The sequence below is a fragment of the Haemaphysalis longicornis genome, unplaced genomic scaffold (assembly GCF_048455015.1).
Source record: "Haemaphysalis longicornis isolate Haplotype H1 unplaced genomic scaffold, Haemaphysalis longicornis Haplotype H1 scaffold_13, whole genome shotgun sequence".
NCBI classification, from domain to species: Eukaryota; Metazoa; Arthropoda; class Arachnida; order Ixodida; family Ixodidae; genus Haemaphysalis; species Haemaphysalis longicornis.
The window spans coordinates 93,500,876-93,524,501 of record NW_027526233.1 but is presented as its reverse complement, the minus strand read 5'-3'; the positions used below and the strand labels follow the sequence as shown (position 1 = coordinate 93,524,501).

The 23,626-nt window shown below is 45.8% G+C and overlaps 1 protein-coding gene across 1 annotated transcript in view; it reads right to left on the bottom strand.

Annotated features, from left to right (window-relative positions):
- Positions 1–23,626, bottom strand: part of LOC144164402 (carboxypeptidase inhibitor SmCI-like) — an 88,079-nt gene that overhangs the window by 13,194 nt on the left and 51,259 nt on the right. Inside the window, exons 4-6 of the mRNA XM_077694921.1 lie at positions 20,769–20,939; positions 18,037–18,216; positions 9,595–9,657 (exon numbers count right to left, since the gene is read on the bottom strand). Coding sequence (XP_077551047.1) covers positions 9,595–9,657; positions 18,037–18,216; positions 20,769–20,939 — 414 coding nt within the window. The remainder of the gene's footprint in view (positions 1–9,594; positions 9,658–18,036; positions 18,217–20,768; positions 20,940–23,626) is intronic.

Here is a 23,626-nt window from a genome sequence, read left to right as displayed (position 1 = left end):
TAGAGATACTGGCTTCTGATTTCGAGGACAGGAACAGTTTATTAACAACGCGGTGCGCGTGAAGCACTTTCTGGACCGGCGCAAGAAATGCTGCAACGGGGGCTCATCGAGCCTTCGGAGTCCTCTTCTCAGTCGGACAACTTGACGGTAAAGAAAAAATCAGGAATGCTTGCACTCACGACAAGATGTGAGTGGGTAGACTAATGTAGGTGAGCCTTGCAGGACACATATTTGGGTTTCAGTATCATTGCTTTAGTTGCATGGTTGCAGTGCAAGTATTCGCCGTCATATGAATCGAAGAGGTCATCGCCTTATTTGTGGCGAGTGGCGAATGCAGTCGTCAGCACTAAAGACTCGCACCCGCTCTTCGTGCTCGACCTGAGTCAGAGATGGCAAGAACTGCAAGTGGCATCAGGTTTGATTGCAGACGCGTACCCAAGTCTGTAATTATACATAATGGCGTCTGGAAAATGTGGCAGCCAGGGTGAGATCACCCAAGCATGTTCTTTTTTATTTTCCGCATTAGAAATGGATATCTGTTGTTACACGTGCGCAGCGCTTGACGACAGCGCATGAGGTTTTTTTTTTTTTTTTTGCTAAATCTACTGCGCGAGCCCGGTATTAGGCGGTCGGCGGGCTTCGCGAGGCAGGCTCTCAAGAGCACACCGCATTTTCTTGGTATTTTTCCATGCAGCGGAAAACTTACGGCTTTCACAACTCGGATGTTAGGAAATCATGTTGAAAATTGGCTTTAATTGGGCAACGCCGAATATAGGAACGAATGTCTAAAGCTGTTAAAAAGACAGCACGATAACGCTCTACATGAAATTCCCACCACTGCACACTAGCTTCGTCTTCCAAAAGAGCGCCCATCCTCATATCGGACATTTTCTTTCCAAAAATAGACAGCGGCCAATGTTGTTTCGAAATTCCTGAAGAAATGTTGGGACGTACAGCTTCCGGAAAAATTTATTAGGCCACTCATTGCCCTACCCAGCCAAGAATTCAATGAATAAGCTTTACCTTTAATGGTAGGAAAAATAAACGTATTTTTTCTACGTTTCCGGGATTAAACGGTTCATTTTCGCTCCGCATGTAAGACTTGATAATTGAATTTTTTGCGACTTGCGCACTCTCTGGACGACCACGAAAAATTTTAGAAAGGCTTAACCGATGCATGACGAGTGAAGGTGAATGACACCGTAACTTAGGTCTTTGAACATCTTCTCATTCTGGTTCCAACTCATCCGCATAAAAATGGCTCCCGCAATATTCACGTGGATAACGAGAAAACTAATCGATGTACTCCTAATATCTAGAGGTATTTTAATGGTGTCCTCTTTGTATTGGAACAATTGCCTGCAAATCTATACATTGTACAGTTTTTATCAGCTGGTTGGAAAAGCCGAATGACGGTTTGAACGTAAAAAAATCTTAGATAGCGTACTCCTAGTTCAAATTTTAGGGTGACGGTGTTGGTCATTGGCTCCTTTCTCCCCACGTAGAGATGCTTACGGTCATCCTGGGTGCGGAATTATCCCCGAAGAAGAAACACTCGCTTTTTCTGCGGCATAATGGGGTAGTACAAAGATTTTCTTCCTCGCTACTCCAAAGTTTTTCATCAGTCGACAGAGCATACGAGGAACAGAGCCTCCAATCGCGTCACCTGTCGTGACGTCGAGGAAGCGGGGTCCATACTCCAAAGCAAGCCATTTTAAAGGAGCCTATTTTCAAGCTCCGAAATTCTTGCACCACTTTTCTTCGGACCGTTGCCACCTCGACAGGCACAGGCGTCGTACTTATGTCGAGACACCAAGAAATCCCCCAACTGTCCTATGCGAGCGATGTCTCTCACCTCATGGTGCTGGGTACTAAACAATATAGAGGGAAGGACATGCTCTCATATGTGTGCCGATAGTGTTTTACTTCTACATATTTGTATGGCCACCCACCACTATTACAATCATTAGCATCATCATCATCCTCATCATCATCACCAGCCTATCTAACCCCGCCGCAGGGCAAAGACCTCTCCCATTATTCTTCAAATTCCCCGGTCCTGTGCCAACTGCGACCAATTTATCCCCGCAAACTTCTTGATCTCATCTGCCCATCTAACTTTCACCCGCCCCCTGAAACGCTTGCTTTCTCCAGGGATCCACTCTATTACCCTTAATGACGAACGGTTATCTTGCCTTCGCATTACGTGCCCTGCCCACGTCTATTTCTTCTTCCTAATTTCAATTATTATATCCTCAAAACGCGTTTGTTCCCTGACCCACTCCGCTCACTTCTTCTCCCGTAATGTTACACCTATCATTTTCCGTTCTATTGCCCGCTGACGGGTTCTCAATTACAGTAAAACCCTCTTAGTGAGCATCGAAGTTTCTCTCCCGTAGGTGAGTACCGGTATGATGCAGCTGTCATAAACTTTCTTCTTCAGGGACAATGGTAGCCTGCTATTTATTCTCTGAGAATGACTGCCGTATGCACTGCACCCTATTCTGATCCTTCTAATTATCTCTGCCCCAAGGTTGGGATCCGGGTTAACAACTTCGCCTAAGTAGATATATTCGCTTACCACTTCCACTGCCTCGCCACCTATCTCAAACCGCTGTGCTGTCCAGAGGGGATTGATTATTACTTTGGGTTCCTGCATATTATTGTCAGGCCCACCGTTCTACTCTGTTTGTCCAGTAGGGAAAGCAGGCTTTGCAGTTCGTCACCCGAGTTGCTTAGCAAGACAACGTCATCCGGAAATCTGAGGTTACTGAGGAATTCTCCATAAACCCTTACTCCCACCTGCTCCCAATCCAACGTTCTGAATACTTCTTGTTTGCATGCTGTGAATAACAATGCAGAGATTGTGCCTCCTTCTCTGACGCCCTTCCTTATAGGTATTTTACTTCTCTCCCTATGGAGGACGATGGTAGCTGTGGACCCATTGTTGATATCCTCTAGTATTCTTACATTATGCTCATCTACCCCTGGTTCCGTAATGCTGAATGACTGCCAGGGTATTGACCGAGGCAAATGCTTTCTCATAATCTATGAATGCTATATATAGGGGTTCAGCATGCTCAGCGCACTTCTCTATGACCTGGTTGATCGTGTGAATATGGTCCATTGTTGAATAACCTTTACGGAACCCTGCGTGTTGTTAAGGTTGACTGATATCTAACGTTGCAGAAATGCTTTTAGCGATTACCTTGGCAAGTACCTTGTAGAAGACAGTAAGCTGATCGGCCTGTAATTTTTCAAGTCCTTTACGACACCTTTCTTATCGATAAGGACAATGTTGGCGTTCTTCCAAGATTCCGGTACACTAGAGGGTATTAATCATTGCGTATACAGGTTTGCCAGTTTTTCAAGTACAATTTCTCCACCATCATTCAAGACGTCGGCTGTTATCTGATCCTCATCAGGTGGTTTGCCTCCTTTCATTTCTCTCAAAGCCTTCCTTACTTCTTCTGTCATTACTGGTTGGATGTCTATCTCCTCTACACTACCTTCTCGTTTGGCATTATCCTGGATGTCCCGGCTACTGCAGAGATCCCTACACTGCTCCTCGGCCAATGTGACTATTTTATTCTTTTTTGTGATGGCATTGCCTTGCTTCTCTTTAGGTGCATACATCTGATTTTCCCCACGCCAAGAAGCCTCTTCACTGCTTTCAGGCTACCTCCATTCTTTACAGCGCATTCGAGCGTCTCCATATTATATTTTCGTATGTCAGCTGTATTACGCGTATTGATTAACTTCGAAAGCTCCGCTAGTTCTATTCTGTCAGCTGGGGTGGAGATTGTCATGGTTTGCCGTCTCCTAATTAGATCTTTCTTCTCCTGGGAAAATTTACCAGGATCCTGTCTAGCCATCGTGCCTCCGACTTCGACTGCACACTCCGTGGTAATGCGTGTAAGATTGTCGGTGCCTCCCTGTGTGGTAAGCTCCGCTTCCTCAGTAAGAGCTGAGTATCGGTTGTGAAACGCGATCCTGAATTCTTCTTCTTTACGTCTCACTCTTATCTCATTATTCGGCTTCTTTTGTACTAGCTTGTTACGGTCCCTCCTCAAATCTAGCCCTATTCGAGATCTTACCATACGGTGGTCTCTACACCTTACCCTTCCAAGCACTTCCACATTCTTCATGACGCCACGGTTGTCGAATAATTTCAAGTCTATTTCATTTTTATGTTCCCCATTTTGGCTCCTCCACGTCTACTTCCAGCTCTCCCGTTTACAGAAGAAGGTATTCATTGTGCGTAGGTTATTACGTTCTGCAAACTGAACTAGTAGGTCCCCCTGCAAATTCTACATACCAGACCATAGCTCCCAACTGCCATTTCTCCAGCCTGATTCTTGCCTACTGTAGCATTGAGGTCCCCCATAACTGCGGTATACTGTGTTTTTACTTTAGCCATTGCCGATTCCACATCTTCATAGAAGCGTTCCACTACCTGGTCGTCGTGGCTGAATGTGGGCGCATAGCACTCTACCACATTGAGCCTGAACCTCTTGTTGAGCCTAATTACAAAACGTGCTGCCGTTTCGTTAATTCTATACTATTCTTCTACGTTGCCAGCTATGCTTTTATTGACTAGAAATCCCACTCCCAGTTCTCTTCGGTCGACTAGACCACGGTAACTTAAGACGTGTCCATTTTTACCACCGTAAAGGCCTCATCTGTCCTCCTTACCTCAAGAACCCCTATGATATCCATTTTATTGCCCTTTAGTTTCTCGAACAACACCTCTAGACTCGCTTCACTAGATAAGGTTCTCGTGTTAAACGTTGCCAGGTTCACATTCCAATGGCGGCCTTTCTGGGTCCAGTGATTCTTAGCACCTTCTGCTGCGTCACAGGTGTGACCGCCGCCGTGATCAGTTGCTTCGCAACCACTGGAGACTGAGGGCCGTGGGTTAATTGGCATATTCATGGGTGTTTGTGGCCGTTACTACACCAGTGTCGCCAATCCTGCTCTAGTGAGGGAGTGCGTTACCGGCAATGGTCGCAGGGGTCAGGCCGCACCCCAAGCCCCACTCTGCAATTCCATCAATGCGGGGATTTCTTTTTTCTCAATCCGCTGGGAATGGTGGGGCACCGGGATTCCAACCACGGTCCTTCTGCACGCGAGGCGGATGCTCTACCTCTACGCCAGCGCTGCACGGGTATTACGATACACTTAGTTATATGAACTTCGCCAACCTCATCAACACTCGTGCATTGCGGTGCGCAATGTAAGCAATGAAGGTGACGTCATGGTAGTATATATTAAGGGTAGTGAGCCCATTGGAGCACATAACATGAGTATTTTGTCCACACGCTAGGTGGTCCAATTTTCCTGGTATTTGGTTCACAGTTAGAGCCAATTTTTATTGTTTTTTTTTCAGACTGATGCTCTCAAAGTTCCGTGAAGCTCATCTTTGTATTTTGATTACATCAAATACTGTATTTATCCCGTTGCTGCAAACATCCCGCTCTCCGTTGTGTCTGTGTGTTGTGAAAAACGCTCAATGCTCAGCATCATGACTTACTGGCCGTCCCATAGGAGGTTCACCTTGTTTGAGCGGAAAAGCCTATTCCGGTGGATGCAATTGTCAGATTTTACCGCTCGAGGGTTTATAACAGTTGACCACGTGCAGTCCCACAATGGGAAAAACAATGAAGAGGTGCTTGAGGTGCATCATCGCCGGACCGGAAATCGGATCGGGTGGCTTGTGATCGCGCAACCGAGCGCTCCCTGGAGCTAACGGGCTATGTTAACGAGGACTAGTGGCTGACCCGCAGTTGCTAACTACCATCGGCCAATGGTCCTAAAAATGCGTGTCGGGGATCCCCATGATGTGGTGGGCCAGCAGTTTCCTGGGGCGTGGTTCTACTTCATGCAGTGGTTCGTGGTCACAGCCAAGGCCTGCACTATGGGGGCACAAGCCACCCAGTTCTTGTTGGTGGGTTTGCTACTTTAAGCAAGTCCACCTTGAAAATGGAGGTCGTTGCGCTCACTTAGCCTGGACAAACAACCAGTCACCAAATCCAGCGCTGCGGGATGACCATCTTGTATGTGAGAACGTTTAAGCTTTCTCCTTCACTTGCATTCGAGAAACTCAACTCGGGTATTTGTGTTACTTGTTAGCGCTAAGCTTTCGTGACAAAAACACATCTCACCCGTGCAATATTGTTTTCAGGCACCAGGATCATACGAAGACGACTTAATGAAAGGCAGTAAGTATGTAAACCATACAGTCTTCCGAATTCCAGTAAGGAATGAGCAGAAGTTTACGTCGACATCTAATGTTTAACTACATAAACCACTGAGCACTGCTTAAGCCTACAACCATGTGAAGCCTACCGTCGGTGTGCCTCTATTTTTCAAGTGAAATTTATTTTCATGCCATGGCAAGCACCCAGCACCCTCTGCGAAGGGCGTCAATTCAATGCTTTAGAAGAAGCCATCGACACGCCCGCTTTCGTCGCCTTTGCAATCAGCAAACGTCTCTATTTGATGTACTTTTAAACTAATATTAACGCGGAAAATATAACTGTGAAGAAGATAATTAAGAGTGAAGAAACTTTTAAGGGCAGGAATTGTGCTCTATGAAAGTGGCGTTCTGGTTCGCGAAAAAAAATTAAAGTTCAGAGTGGCGTTAAATCAAAATAAATCAATTTTTTTCAGTAGTCATTAGTCCTGATTATTGCTGAAGCATGTTCAGCATGAGAAAAACAAATAGGCATTTTCAGTAGCGGATGGCGCAAAAATGGTTCGTTTCTTCAGTGAAAGAAACATACTTGTTACAGGAGCGAGATGGTATTCCAGGATGGCGTGGTGGAAGGCACGTTTGTTAGGTTGAGCTTTACTGCCCACGAACCACGTATTTCGAGGTCATGTAAGTTTCCTCCTGTGGTTAAAATTCTAAAGCCTGCGCCATGCGATGGCGATACTTTACTGTGTTATCGTCAGCGCATGAGCGCAATGATTGTTCTGCAGAGCGAAGAGATTTTCCTTTGTGGCACCTTAGTACAAAGCATCGAATCACCTTCTGGCTCAGGCGTTTCACACTCAAGTGTTTCGCACATTATGAAGATTTTTCCATCTTAGCAATCGACGCTATTAAACCCGGATTGAGGTGTGAAAAACAACTGCCCAAACTGCTGCTCTCCACCGACCGGCCCAGCAGCATGGCCTAAAATCAGGTCAACGTCTACTAACGTGTTTTGCTTGAGAAAGTCTAACGCTTCCTTGGTTATATTATAATTCCGTATAGCGCGTCTGTCTTGCCAGTAATAAGAAACACGTCACGTATTTCCATTTTATCATTACAGCGTTAGATACGGTATTAGCTGTCACCTAGGCCAAGTTAGGCGCTGTTGCTCAATCACCGTAAGAGCTGCCATCATACACTCAGGGTCGTTTCACCAGTTACCAATTCGCTTTGATTCCAGAATCTTCCGTCCCTTTACGATACACCTACTCCTGATTACTGGGGATTTTCTCTGCTATCTGTAGCCAGAAGCGCACATTCGTTTCGACAACGATCACTTCAATATGACATTGCAATTAATAGAAACCAAGATTTGCGCCCCTGTATTTCCTTATTTATTTTCTTGTATATTTTATGTGTTACCGTTTTAAAATAGGTAACAATGTTTGCGAAGCAACACAGTCTCACAATAATGAAGAACGAACATTTTATCTATTCGTTTTCATTACTCAAATTCCCAATTACCAGAACGATTTACATTTAAAATTCTACGTTGCGTAGGATGATTTTTCCGAATGGGCTTTGCCAACCATACTATAATATAATCAGTGGCAAGGAGGAGACGGGTTTCTGTATTATACCAAGGCTGAATATTACCGAAACAACCAAGTGGTTCTAAGTACAGTGAACGAGTGGCTGTCACAATGAATACGAATGTTACCGGGCAACAACTGAGCAAAGTTGGGATTTCTCGACATACTCATCCACGTTTTTGCAATTTATTTTGAGAGATGTACGTATAAGAAAACATCGCAAAATAGTTAGAGAATTGATAGTAGTGCGGGTCAACACGCCTAACTTAGTCCCAACGGGTGAACACTTTGTTAGGCAAACACATTTTACTATCTTACTTTGAAGATCCCCTTTTCTGTCCCGCCCTTTCGGCGTCATAACGAGAAAACGCTGTCGTAATTTTTTATAACCCTGTTATTGTCAATTCTTACAATGATGTAGAATGAATTAAGTCATAATGCCCCTTCCACAAAGGCTGACAAATGAGAATTTGAAGCACAATATTTTAGGCCTACTTATGCTCGGGCCGTCCTAATAAATTTGATTTAATACTTGAACGACGGCCTGCCAAATAGTATCCAATTCTTTCTTTGTAAATATGGTGCGCTGGTACCTCTATATGAAACATTGGTTAGATGTGGAACGAAAGATCGGGTTTCCTCCCATTTTTATCCCGGTTGTTCCTTACCCCATATTTTTTGTTTTCCCTGTGATTTCTTTCCACGCGATTTGGTACCCCTTTTCAAATACATGAAGAACAATTTACACAGCAACAACTACTAATCCTAATTAAACTACTACAAACCATACAAACACTACTTCTAAAGCTTACTGCCCTATGGCGACTACTTCGGCTTCAATAGTATGTACGAACTTTGAGTTAGCGATTGTTTGAGCAAGATGGCTAGTACCGTTTTTACCCTTTTCTAACGCGCACTTTTTTTCCGAAAAAAAATAGGCCGAAAAATCGCATGCGCGTTAGAATCGGATACAAAACCAAAACTGCCGAAACAGCAGAAATTTCGTCCCACCCATTGCCATCGCCATCTCAAGATGGCGCCAAAGCTTTTAGCAACGATTTTTCGGACGCAGCAAGCCTAGGCGCCTAGGCTTTGCTATCGGAGTTCACACAAATCGGCAAATCGTTTAACTTGCACGCTTGATAACAGCAAATGCAGCAGCGGCTCCCACGCGTTCAAAACGAGCGGTCGGCTGAAGCGTGCACCTCTGGAGAAGCTCTCGGGATGGGCGTGCGAGGCCTGGGTCACGATCCCATTGACCATGGTTGAACGTTCGTTCAGAAGTGTGGCATCAAGAACGCGCTTGAAGGCACCGAGGCCGAGAAGTTGTGGTCAGCGGAGAGCGACGAGGAGTGAGATGAGTGAGATTACTTCGGGAAATAAAAAACCCGTTTCTCTCGCATTCGTTTGTCTGGGTCACAAAGTCCCGGGCGCGTTACAATCGGAGGTGCAAGTTTTTTCGGTTTTTTTGCCAGGAAAATCGGGTGCGCGTTAGAATCGGGGGCGCGTTAGAATCGGGTAAATACGGTAATCAAGGTCTGAACACTTCAACTTCTCCAATCATGCTTGCTGTGGACAAAAAATATTGGCAACATTTTGAGAACTTTTTCAGGATCTTTCTAAATTAGGACAAAAATTCAACATTTTCAGCTATTGTGTTGCTGTGAATACCTGTAAAATCATATCTGCTATGCCTATGTTGTGGAATACAATGTATTTTATGCATGATATAGAAGCTACTGAAAAATGAAACACGGGTAGCAACTCAGAGCCGCATGTAGAACACACAGCTCCACCTGTTACCTTCAATGGATGTTCCACCTGATGTCCCAGCGTCTGGCATGGTCCAGCGGCTTATGTACGTGCCTAAGTTACAGAGAAACAGAATATCTGGAATTAGAGTTTTGAAAGACGCATATTGGCTACGGGAAAATAAATGCCGACCCCAATAGCAGCCTACAGAATGTGTGTAACATGTTCATCCGCAACAATGCTTTCCAACGTGATGTTCTTCTTGAAAATTTCTCGGGGAATAATGCAGGCGAGAAACCGGTACATTTAGAGACTTTACAAGAAACCTCGGTGAACAGACATACCGAAAATTTTATTGGTAATGTAGCTCTTATTCGGAGTACGGTTGTCACCAGGCTTTAAACATTTACCATGCCCGAAGAGCACGTACTATGAATTAGATGTTTGATCAAGCATAGGGTGTGTGTAAATAAAGATTGTACAACACCACGGCAAAGGTTCCCTATCGGCGATTGGATTCACCATGAAGAATTTATGCGTGGTTGTCGGCTGATCCTGTCGTTCAAAATACGCACCAATACACACAATGTCGCACCTCTACACCTGTCTCACCTTGACTGAGGTAGCCAAAAAATGAAAAATAGCCTACGGGTACTGCGGCTAATAAGGACTAATTTATTAACGTTATTTTACGCAGGACCCGCCGCGGTGGCTTAGTGGCTAAGGAATTGCGCTGCTGAGCTCGAGGTCGCGGTTTCGATTCCTGGCCGTGTAGGCCGCTTTTCTGATGGAGGCGAAAAGCAAAAATGCACGTGTATACGAGATTTCGGCGCACGTTAAAGATCCCCAGGTGGTCAAAATTAATCCGGAGCCCTCCACTACGGCGCGCCTCATCGCCTGTGTTGCGTCGGCGCGTTAAACCCTACAATCAATCAATCAATTGTTTTAGGCAAGGAACATATCTGTAAAAAAACAATGCAGTTCTCCTGACCATATCTTTCAGTCCGGCATTTCTGTTATGCCCAGTACACTTGTTCGATAAAATGAAATATATCTTCCAGGTAGGAATGCTATCGCTCAATGAGCGTGTAGGCCCTACTAATTTTTTTAATCACATCACGAAGCTACGACGCTCAGCAAAATCAGAGCCTTATGACGTTGTTCAGATGGGAAATAGGTGACAGTAAGCGCACGCGTATAAAGCCCTATGCTCTGTGAACAATGTACGGTACGCTGTTTCTTTGACAGCGTTATGCTGTCTTCCTGACTTTGTTTACAAGGAACTAGGGTAAATTTAAAGCACGTGGGCATCACTAATTCGCGTTTGATGTTTTCTCGTGGCACTTTCCCGGCATGTACGTCATGAAGATAAACGCTGCTTAGCTAATTTTCGATGCTCGCAACGACTTTCACTCATGAGAAAGGCAGGTTCTGTGTTCTTCTAAGGAGAGCACCGTAGCAGACGACACACATAGAGTCGATGGTTTTATGGACGTCCGTATAGTCTTCCAATTTCACCACTGGACATATTGACAACGCACTGGCACGCCAATAATCATCATTCCCGTAATATTGTTACGAGGCAGAAGCACGCATACGCAGTGTATTGATTGAAAGTACAATGCTTAGCAATGCCAGCGAGAAAGTACCGAGACCGGTAGGTAGCTGGATGCCCTTCGTCCTCTTCTAAAGTTCAGCCCAAGTGGCACATAGCCGTAGCTGCCCTCATCGTCTTCTTCCAACTATTCCGTGACACAACCCCCGGCGGGAAGACGCCGCCACGGCGTCTGGGGACATACCGTTTAGGTGTGGGGGTGGTAAGGCTTGAGCCGACCACGTGAACAAGGTCCGTGTGAGGCTTGGCAGAGGAAGACGGGTATGGCGTGATTTCGTACGTGACGTCGGTGACGCGGCGCAACACGCTATAAGGGCCGGTGTGAGGAGAAAGTAGTTTGGTCGAAAGTCCTATACATGACGCTGGGGTGACCACAGTAGCACCAATGAACCTGGATGGAACTGGACATCGACGTGGTGGCGTTCATAGAGGGACTTCTGGAATGCTTGTGACGAAGTGAGGCGTGTGCGAGCGATCCGACGAGCGAGATCAGCCTGTGCGATGGCGTCGCTGACGTACTGACTAGGAGTAGTTAAGGCAGGCGAGACATGGGTATCCAAGGCTAAAGTGGGTTCCCTGCCGAAGAGCATGTAGAAAGGGGAGTAACCAGCTGTTTCATGGCGGGAGGAATTGGAGGAGAAGGTTACAAATGGCAAGGCGGCATCCCAATCCCGGTGGTCGGAAGAAACGTACATAGAAAGCATGTTGAGCAGCGTGCGGTTTAGTCCCTCCGTGAGGCCGTTCGTTTGAGGGTGGTAAGCGGTAGTCAATTTATGCTTTGTGGAACAGGAATGAAGAATGTCGGCAATCACTTTAGAGAGGAAATTGCGACCTCGATCGGTCAAGAGCTGTCGAAGTGCTCCATGATGCAGGATGACGTCGTAAAGGAAGAAGTCAGTGACGTCAGTTTCGCAGCTAGTGGGTAGGGCCCGTGTTATGGCGTAGCGTGTTGCATAATCTGTTGCAACGGCAACGCACTTATTGCCAGAAGTGGATGCAGGAAAAGGCCTCCGGAGGTCGAGACCGACGGGGGCGAAGGGTTCGTGAGGGATAGGAAGGGACTGAAGGAGTCCAGCAGCCAATTTGCAGAGAACCTTTCGCCGTTGGCACTGGTCACAAGCTTGAACATACTTCTTGACTGAACGGTACAAGCCAGGCCAAAAGAAACGGCGGCGTGCGCGAGCGTTAATGCCAAGGTAACCAGAAAGTGGATAGTCATGAAGTTGTTCAAGGACGGTGGAGCGCAAGTGAGGGGGTATGACAGGCAACAGTTCTGGGCCATCGTTTTGAAAGTTCTGATGGTATAAGACGCCGTCCTGCAGTACGTAATTCCAGGAGGTTCGATCAGGGCAATTTGTACGGAGGCGATCGGTTATTGATCGGAGGAAGGGGTCCCGGTAATTTTCCGCACCGATTCGCAGCAGTGCGGAGATAGAAAAAATTCAGGCCTATGTGTCATTCCAGGCTACGTCTGGAGGATCCAAGAGGTGACGCGATAAACCGTCTGCATCACGGTGCAACCGTCCCGATTTGTACACGACTGAAAACGAGCATTCTTGCAAACGCAAAGCCCAGCGGCCAAGGCGGCCCGTAGGATCTTTTAGTGATTGCAGCCAGCACAGGGCGTGGTGATCCGTGACCACAGAAAACGCACGGGCAAACAGATATGGGCGGAACTTCGCCACTGCCCACACGAGAGCGAGACACTCGCGTTTGGTTATAGAATAGTTTCGATCGGCAACCGAAAGGAGGCGGCTGGCGTACGCGATCACGCGGATTTCGCCAGACTGGTGCTGCACTAAGACCGCTCGTATGCCGTGACCACTGGCGTCAGTGCGTAGTTCGGTTGGAGCAGAAATGTCAAAGTGGGTTAGAATAGGAATGGTAGTAAGCCTATCAATAAGAGTGGAAAAGGTATTCAGCTTGTGCAGATTCCCACGTGAATTGGACGTCTTTCTTGAGGAGGTCGGTTAAAGGCCTGGCAATATGGGCGAAATTTTGTATGAAGCGGCGGAAGTAGGAGCATAGCCCAAGAAAGCTTTTGACTTCTTTTGCGGTGTGGGGTTGGGGAAAGCGTTTGACTGCGTGTATTTTGGCTGGATCGGGCTGCACGCCACGGGCATGCACGACGTGACCAAAAATTTGAAGTGGACGTTGGGCGAATCGGCATTTGGATGAATTCAATTGAAGACCTTCGTGACGGAAAACAGACAGGACCGTGGATAAACGTTCTAAATGCGTTTCAAAGGTCGGAGAGAAAACAATGACGTCATCGAGGTAGCACAAGCAGGTGGTCCATTTAAGGCCGTGAAGGATGCGTCCATCATTCTTTCGAACGTGGCAGGCGCGTTACATAGGCCGAAAGGCATTACCTTAAATTGGTAGAGCCCATCCGCTGTAATAACGGCGGTTTTTTCTCGGTCCATTATTGGCGATTCGCCAATAACCGGAACGTAGGTCGATGGAAGACAAATATTTTGCTCCATGGAGGCAATCAAGGGTGTCGTCAATTCGGGAAAGTGCGTACACGTCCTTTTTCGTTACGTGGTTCAGGTGACGGTAATCGACGCAAAATCTCCACGCGTTGCCCTTCTTTTTAACCAGTACCACCGGTGACACCCAAGGGCTGAAAGAGGGCTCGATGATGTGCTTAGCGAGCATTTTGCGACTTCGCCTTGTATAATTCGATGTTCAGTGGCGGATACGCGGTATGGCCTGCGGTGGATCGGGCGGGCGTCACCCGTGTGAACACGGTGGGTGAACACACTTGTCTGGCCGAGAGGGCGAGTGCCAAAGTAAAAAATGTCGCTGTAAGAGAGCGGGAGGCGATAAAGGGCTGCAGGATTCTCGTGCGAGAGATCGGGTGCCATCATTGTTCTGAATGCATTTTTCGGTGAAGGGGATGTGCAGGAACCGGCAGGGGATGCGGGTGAGGCAGAAGGTAGGGTCAAGAGGGCGCACTGGTCCAATGGGTGAGCCATCGCGATTGTCATGCCAGCAGGAATAATTGGCGGACAAACGCCAAAATTAAGCAAAGGTAGAGTAGTGCGGTGGTTGCAAACACGCACCATGGTGTGCGGAAGGGCCACGTCTCGGCTGAGTAGAGCGTCAGTTTGTGGGGCAATGAAGTAGTCACCGTCGCGAACAGGAGGCGATGTAGAAAGCAGGTTATTACTAGCAGCTCGCGGGGTGAGACGAAGGAACTCCGTCGAATGTAAGCGACATTGCACTTCCTCGGGCACGCTTTCGGGGCAAGGTAGATCAAAGCTGATGGCGCCTTCCGAACAGTCGATAAGCGCAGAATGTTCAGAAAGAAAATCAAAGCCCAAAATGAGCTCATGGGGGCAGTGGGTTAAAACAGTAAACAAAGCGGGGACTGGGTGATCGGCGATGGTTACGCGGGCTGTACACATACCAAAAACGGTAGGGCAAGTTTCATCAGCAACGCGAAGAACACGGGATGGGGCTGGAGTGAGCACTTTCTTGAGTCGGCAGCAAAGGTTCGCACTCATCACAGATATGTTCGCGCCCTTGTCAGTTAGCGCTTGGACAGGAACTCCATCAACAAGGACATCAAGAAGACTGCGAGGTGCAGGTAAAGCGCGCAGAGGATTTTCGGTCGGAGTCGTCGATGCAGCATCACCTCTGAGAGCTGCACGATCTAGTTTTCCGGGAAGAGGTGGCCGGGCCGGGGCGGCGACTTCGAACGGCGAGCTTCGGGGGACAGGGACTGGCGACGACGAGGCGAGGACGAACGGCTAAGTCTGATGAACGAAGCAGGGACGTCGGCACTGTTGGTATCACGATCGGGTGAAAATCGTCGGGGAGCATTCTCAGGTCGCCGGGAAGTTTAATACGAAGTACGGACAGCGTCGTAAGGGCGATTGAGGCCATAACGGGAGACGTGTCCGATACGATGGCAACAAAAGCAAATCGGACGGTCGTCAGGGGTCCGCCAGGCAGCCGGACTGCGGAAACGACGAGGCGTGGTATAATAGATGGGTGTGGCGCTTTGCACAACCGGGTAGACGTCCTGACGATTCATGGCACAAACCGGGCGAAGGCCCAAGTTGTCAAGTTCTTGGCGGACGACAGCTTGAATAACAGAAATGGATGGGCTGTCACCGCTTGGTGTTGTGAGCGGGGCTGGCGACATGGCCTCAATTTCTCGACGAATTATTCTGGTGAGCGTCTCGAGTGGGGCAGGGAGGGCGACGTCGCGTGGGCTTCTTGAAAACTAGTAAATTGAAAGCGTCGTCCGCAATGCCTTTTAAGGTATGCCCAACCTTTTTGTCCTCAGGCATTGCCCGGTCAACCTTGACCAACAGACCAAGTACGTCGTGAATATATGCACTGTACGATTCGGTTGAACTCTGGACACGAGACGTGAGGTCGTTCTTGGCGGCAAGCGGATGGTGAGGAGCGTTTCCAAACGCTGCCTGTAGCTTCTCCTTGAAGACGTCGCAGCTAGTCAATGTCTCTTCGTTGGCGTCGTTGCCGTTGCCGTCGTTGCCGTTGCCATCGTTGCCGTTAAATGTTTCAGGTTCTCGAAGGTGAGACACGATGATGGGGTGAATGGCAGCGCCTGAAGGAGGGTCGGTGCTGTTAGGCATCCTGGATGGCGTCATTTGACGACCGCTACGGAGTTCCGTGGTAAATGGGAAAAACCCGCAACCTCCACCAAGATGTTACGAGGCATAAGTGCGCAAATACAGTGTATTGATTGAAATTACAATGCTTAGCAATGCCAGCGAGAAAGTACCGAGACCGGTAGTTGTTGTTGTTGTTGTTGTTGTTCCTTCGCAAAATGGCGCATACCCAATCAGGGGATCGGCCAAACATCAGTTGCTAATTCGAATGAGATTGCTGCCTAGGTGGATGATGCAAGGAAAGTTAGAAAATTTTGGAAGCTTTTTTCTTCTTGTTTTTGAGGAATCGAGATTGGAAATTAGTCAAAATTGAAACAAAATAAATAGAGAAAGAAAGAAAGAAAGACGAAGAAGAAGACGAAGAAGAAAAAGAAGAAGAAGGAGGAGGAGGAGGAGGAGGAGGAGGAGGAGGAGGAGGAGGAGGAGAATAATAATTATTAAAAAAAAAACAGCAATGTAAACGTTTGGAGGGCTCTGGTGAAGTTCCAGAATAAGATACGAATTAGGTTGTGAATCTTTTGGAATTTTCTATGAAGCGCAGAAGAGCAGAGCAAACATCCCGGCGGCCATATCCAGTTTCTGAAGCCCCAAATGATAAAAGAACCGGCACTGATAATGCCAACCCCAGGCGATGAAGCGGCACCTCAAGGAGCTGACGTCTGAGGCTTGAAAATCGTCGACAGGACAAAAGGAAGTGGTCCACAGACTCTTCTTCATTACAGTAACTGCACATGGCAGACTGCGCCAGACGAGACCTGTGGAGGTATCTGTTCAACTGGGGCACACGACATCGAAGGCTCGTTACTATCAACTCCAGGTCGCGTGAGGGGCACCAATTCGGTTTCCAGGAGAATTTGAGATGACAGAAATCTCGCAACGACAATAGGACTGATTCGTGCTGCCTTTGTAGTTTCAACAATCTACGGAACCTTGCGGCGGCTAATAGAGGCGTAGTCTCAATGACATCGACAACAGGCCCGGAGAGTGCTACCCTTGCCAGAAAATCTGCGGTTTCATTAAAGGTGATTCCCGCATGCCCAGGGACCCGGTAGCTGGAAGCCCTTCGTCCTCTTCTAATGTTCAGCCCAAACGGCACATAGCCGTAGCTACCCTCATCATCTTCTTCCAACTGTTCCCTGACAATATTATTGAAGATTTGGGAGGGTAGAATATATGTTTTTCAAAGCTAAAAACACGTTTTTTTTAACTGAAATACCAAGCGTAACACAAAACAGTTATGTACGATTTATGCCTGCGGTCCACATACGTGGAAACATTTTCTATACGTTATTTTCTACATAACGAAGAAATCATTCTTCTGTTTTCTCGAGAACCTACCCGGAATATTTTAGTGTGAAATGCAACTACGCGTAACAAACGAAGCGGCAGATATGTCACATCAGGTGCCGTTCAAAACTTTCTTCAATGTTCAAGTGATCAAGCACCAATTTTTTTCTGAAAACGAAATCCTCTGTTTCGTTAAGATGGCTACGCTTTACTTAAAATATTGTCAATTTGAAAACATAAAAAATATTTCATCACTCTCCATTCTTTTATGACTGTGGTTATTCACTATAAGGGCCTCATCTCCTGAAGGAATTAATGGCTAACCTATACTATGAGCAATAAAACAAATCGCCCGCATTTTTTCCAACTAACACTTGAGAAAGTATCTCCGGGAGGCAAAAAAGGCAAAATTTTTCGAACATCAAAGGGCATAACAGAAAACTCGTAGTGTAGAAATATGCCTCTACTCTGGAGTTATTCATGAGTCTTCTTGTTACGAGTTTAAAATGCTAGCCATTATATTGATTTTTTTGTATGTGAGGGTAGGTCAGATATATACTCTATCTTACCTTTAAGAAGTTAAGTGATTGTTGAATCATGAACGGAATGTTCTGACCTTGTAGCAAATACTAGTCCCTGTTCGCGTGGCGATATTTTGGGAATTTTAGGTTAATTAGCGATTATTAAAACTGGTTTTGTTTTTTGAAATCCAGCGGGTCGCTGAACACATGCGACTCCGACCTTCGGTCATCGGAAGCTGTATGTACGTTAGTAAGAATATTGTTTCAAACAACAATGTATGTAAGGGCCCGGAGGCACTTAACCATACAAAGCTTAACTAAGATTTGTATTTAGTGTTTAGAAATAGGTGAAAACAATTTAAAATTATATGTATCGCTCAAGGAGAGTGCCCGGCGTGTTCTTATAAGTTTTGCAGCTTACTGAGACACTTGGCGTAGCAGGCCTGCATGGTTGGGTACTTGTTGTCGTTGCCGGCACAACCTCCGTAGTAGAAAGACTCACACATTCCGGTATTTGCGTTGAAGGCCCACATGGGAAAGTAACGTTCGCAAGGCCCACTATCTGCCTTGACAAGGCAATGATCTTCGTATTCAGTGCTGTCTGTGAGATATAAAGCAAAATGTAAACGTCAACAAAAACAAAAAAACCCCATGAATATGAAAAGGTGAACCACCGAAAGCGATATAAAACTGCCAAAGCCACTTTACTGTTTTGCTATTGTCCGTATTAAGCAATGCGTAATGTGTATTGTGGGTGGTCAATTTTTAGGGCGTCAGCCATTTGGTTACACAAAATATTCTAAATTCAAGCAGCAACTGTTTTAAGTCAACTGGAAAAAAATTGGTATGACAAGTTTGAAGTACATCTGTTAACTTTCATTAGAATCCGCGAGTAATTTTGTATGAAAATAAATATTTTCTTTCTAGGCAGGTCGATTGGAGAGTCATTTGCCCTGGAATGGCGTAGATAGAGTGATGATAATGATGGTGATGCTGAAAATGATCATTTTTTTCCTGCAACCATTAGGGCTCAATAAAGCAATTTAAAAGTCTAGAGGCATTCCGTGGAATCCCACTGAAATCCTTTTGTTTCTACAGCCGTAAACTAACACCCAAAATGACGACGTATTTTGTGTTAGCCGAATTTGACGGTTCATGTTACCAAATTACTGTTCCTAGCCATTTAAAAAAATGGAGCGAAATAGAAAGCGAGTAATGGGGGAATAGGTATAATGAGGTGGAAAACATAAACGCCGTAAATTTAAAAATTCGATTTTGATCCCAAGAAAAGTGTGAGCGTTCATACCAGTTGGCACGTTTCATGCCGTGCGTAGAGAATACTGCGACAACCCAGCTCTGATAGCTATTGCGCGACCTCGCTAGCACACCGGCAACATTAGGAAAGTGATTTAGTATTGGCAGCAAATACTGCGGGGAGCCATACTGACATAATCGCTTGGAGGTCCTATGCTCAAGCAAGCAGTACTTTCTTTGTGTTGTGACAGCCAGTTTAAGCCGGTGAGGGTTAGCAAAGGCCACTGCTCATTTTCATTGGCAATATTCAAGCCACATTGTCTAGGCGGTTTAGAAATCCTGGGGAGATATAGGTTTGTGTATGGTCGGGACCACAGCAACCTCAAGCTTTGCTTGGCGCATCTGACTCAAACGCGGCAATGTTACTGGGCCCAAGACGTTTGCGTAGGTGTTTATAAAGGTTCCTCAATTGACGAAACTCACTGTGCTATTTCTCTTGACCGGATTTTTTTGCTTCTTTAGGTTCTCTGCTTTTACTTGCAAGGTCCTTTCGAATTTCAGCTGAAAACCAGTGTGTTTTAGGCACAAATCTTCTTAGCTATCATAATAGTATAAGGCCATATTCATCCTCAGTGACGTTTCATAACTAATGATATTTATTTATTGTTCCAAGAAACAGCCTTGAGACCTTAGTACTGGCGCAAAGAGGCATACAAGTTCACAACAATGCACGGCAAAGACAAGATACATCAAGATGAAGTGCCGACGATAAAGAGAGACAGCAAGGGAAACAGAACTTTGACAGCCATATGGGTGACACAAGAAAAAAGAGAAAGTGAAGCATCGCCGACACTGTATATGAATAAACTATAAGCAGAAAACATTACAACGCATTGGATAATTTACAGTGTACCAACAATAAACACAAGGAATGCCGGCATGAAAAACGCCACAGATAAACAGCCAAAGATTAAAAGCGAACATACCTATAACACAGACCATCATGTAGACATGAAACATCAACCCTTTACCTCAACAAAAATAAATTTAAGAGGCAGCATACTTTGCGAAGCGCGACAATAGAAGAAGCAGGCCGCCTAAAAGGCGTCAACCTAACACTCAAAAAATGAATTCGTTGCTAAGCAAGACAGAAATACACAGTACGCTTGTATGAAGGACAATATGTGCGAGTGTCCAAGTAAGGGGTTGTTCTGGGAATGTCTGAGCTGAACTAATGAAGTGAGCTGTTAAAACGTCTGTCAGCTGAAACGACGTTACATGTTCTCGGCAACCGGAATAGCTAATAGTTTCTATTACAGGCGCGAAGATAACGAAACGGATGTTATTTTTTCGTGGTTTTTAGAGGAACTGTTAAATGTAGCTTAGAAAGGACATCAGCACTGTTAATTTGCCTGTGTATTACCTAAAAAGAATAAGCGGAGAGCGGTATCATCAGCAATGAGTGTTGTCATCAACTTTGGGGATGAAACGACGCCGGGAATAATTTGGTTACATGGTTAAGCGTTAGTACTCTGGTGAAAGTCTAGAAAAATAACTGATTTCACTTCAAGTTTGTTTTAAAAATAGTTTTTGTTCAAACTATGAAAAGGGGTTTCTAAATCGGTTTCAATAATATGCAAATCGGTTTCAATATTATTGATAGCGGCAGGCACATTTTCCTTACACCTCGAATAGTAGTAAATGTGCACACCGCTTCCTATTTAACTGAATTCGTTCCCAACCTAACATCATTCGCTAAGACAAATTTGCGCTCACTTTATTGTCCAATTCAGTCTGCGCTAAGCTCGCAGCTCGTCTGAATATTTAATGTACCATTCCTGCAGTAGGCTGAAGTATATATACAACTAAATTCACCTATCCTAAAACACGATTACTCACGAGTGCAAAGGGCTTTGCATTCTTCCTCCGTCGCGAAGTTGTTGCTGGTTCCAAGACATCCACGGTAGATGAAACTCTTGCACGTACCTTCCTCGGCGTCAAAGTAGAAGCGAGGTATTTGATGTTGGCACCGACCCGTTGACATCGGAGCAAGGCACTTGAATCTCATGTCTGCAGAAATTTGTGTATTTCAAAGCCGCTTTAATTGAACATCGGGCAACGTTAAAAACAGACAGAATTTCAATCAGTTGGCACGTGTTCCATACGTTAAGAAAGGACATGCCCGTTCTTCGACGGTCACATTCGCTTTCAGATACTGAATAATTGCATCCTAATCACGAGTGGTCCTTTCTCACCAATACAACCCTACGAGATCAAAGAAAGGCAACAACTCTCTCGTTTAGAAAAAATATCCAAAGCTTCATCATCATCATCATAATCATCATTATAATCATCATAATGACCAGCTTACATACGCCCACGGCCGGGTAAATGCATTTTCCATTATTCTCCAATAATTCCGGTCCTGCGCTAACTGCAACAAATTAATCCCACTAAATTTATTCAATTCATCTGCCATCTAACTTTTAACCGCCTTCTTCCACACTTGCCTTCTCTAGGAAACCACTCTTTTTTCCTTAAGGGCTGACAGTTATTTTGCCTTCGCATTACTGGTCCTGCCCACATCCATTTATTCCTCTTAATATCTACTAATATGCCCTTAATACGCGTTTCATCCCTGAACCACTCCGCTCTCTTCTTTTCCCTATCATCACACTTATAATCTTCCGTTCAAGTCTTCGCTGAGTCGTCTTCAAATTAAGTTGAACCGCCTTAATGAGCCTCCATGTTTCGTCCCCGTAGGGTTGTACTGGTAAGATGCAGCTGTCCCATACTTTAGTTTTCAGGCTGCCGTTGATTATCGGAGAATGCCTGCCGTATTGACTCCACCTCGGCCTTATGCTTGGGATCCTGGGTGACAACTTGGCCTAAGTAGACATATTCGCTTACCGCGTCAACTGCCTCGCCACCTATCTGAAACCGCTGTGCTGTCCGGAGGTGTTTGATAAGTACTTCATTGTCTGCATAAATATTTTTAGACTCACAGTTTTACTCTGTTTGGCCAGTGCGGTCAGTATACTTTGCAATTCGTCCCCCCAGTTACTTAGCAAGGCAAGATTGTCAGAAAATATAAGGTTACTGATGTGATCTCCATTAAATTTTTGTACCCCATCCAATGCTCTCAATACTTCTTGTAAACATGCTGAGAATAACATTGGAGAGATTGAGTCTCCTTGTCTAACGCCCTTTTTTATAGGTGTTTTACTGCTCTCCTTGCCGAGGATGACGGTAGCTGTAGAACAATTGCAGATATCCTCTAGTATTCTTGCATAATACTCGTCTACAGCCTGCTTCCGTAATGCCTGAATGACTGCTGAGGTTCCGACTGAGTCAAATGCTTGCTCGTAATCTATCAAAAGCTGTATAAAGGGGTTCAGTATACTTCGCACACTTCTCTATCACCTGATTGATCGTGTGAATATGGTACATTGTTGAATAGCCTTTACGGAACCCTGCGTGTTCTTAAGGTTGACTGAAATCTACAGTGGTTGAAACTCTGTTGGCGATCACTTTCATAAGTGCCTTGTAGACAACTGCCAGCAAGCTGATCGGCCAGTTTTTTGAAGTCCTTCATGTCCCCTTTCTTACTGCTTACTGCTCTTACCGCTTCATTCCAAGATTCCCGCACACTCGCGGTCATTAGGCAAAAAGTGTACAGGTTTGCCAGTTTTACTAGTATTATTGGCCCGCCACATTTCAAGGGGTCTGCTCTTATCTGATCTTAACCAGATGCTTTGCCTCTTTTCATTTCTTTCAAAGCCTTCCTTACTTCTTCTGTCCTTACTGGTGGGAAGTGTATCTCCTCTGAACTACTTTCTCGCTCGGCATTATCCCGTCCCTGCGAGAGTACAGATTTTTATAGAACTCCTCGGCTGCTACGATTACTTTCTCCCTCTTTGTGATGACATTGCCCTGCTTGTCTTTAAGTGCATACATCTGATTTTTCCCCACACCTCGACGCCTCTTCACTGCTTTCCGACTGGCCGCGTTCCTTACAGCATATTCAATCTTCTCCATATTATCCTTCTGTATGCGAACTGTCTTACGCGTATTGATTAACATCGAAAGCTCTGCAAGTTCTATTCTTTCAGTTGGGGTGGATTTTGTCGTGGTTTGCCGTGTCCTAACTAGATATTTGGTCTCCTGGTATCGTTTAACCGTATCCTGTCCTGCCTTCGTGTCCCCGAATTGTACTGCACACTGACTGATAATGCGTGTAAAGCCAGGTTTACATTGACCCGACGAGGGCGTGTTGAGTCGAAATAAACAGGTTTTCTGAACTCGAAACCCCATGTATAAGCGAACGGGTTGGGTCAGAGAGCCGTCGCGGCGAGTTAAGTCGACTCGGAGGCAGGGGGTGGGTTGGCTGGCTCGTCGGGGAGAGTCGGCGGGCCGCGGGGAGCAGAATACCGTATTTGCGGGTGTTCTAAGCCGCCCCCAACGGTAACGCGCGGGTAATTTCGTGCAGGAAGATTCGAAAACAATAAATGACACTGACGCTACTGAGCAGACGGAAAAGACATTGCAACAGCTACATGGAAGAGGGAGAATGTCTGGGAATGCAGCTATGGAAGACAAAAAGGATTGCGCTTCATAAGATTGCTTATCCAGCTCGTACTGGTAATGAAGTAATTGCGGGAAACACAGAAGCTGCTTACAATTTCAAGTGCCCTGATCTTTATAATTTTAAGCGTTACGGGCTAATTGCAGAAGTACAAAAAGATGTCCAACAGCTG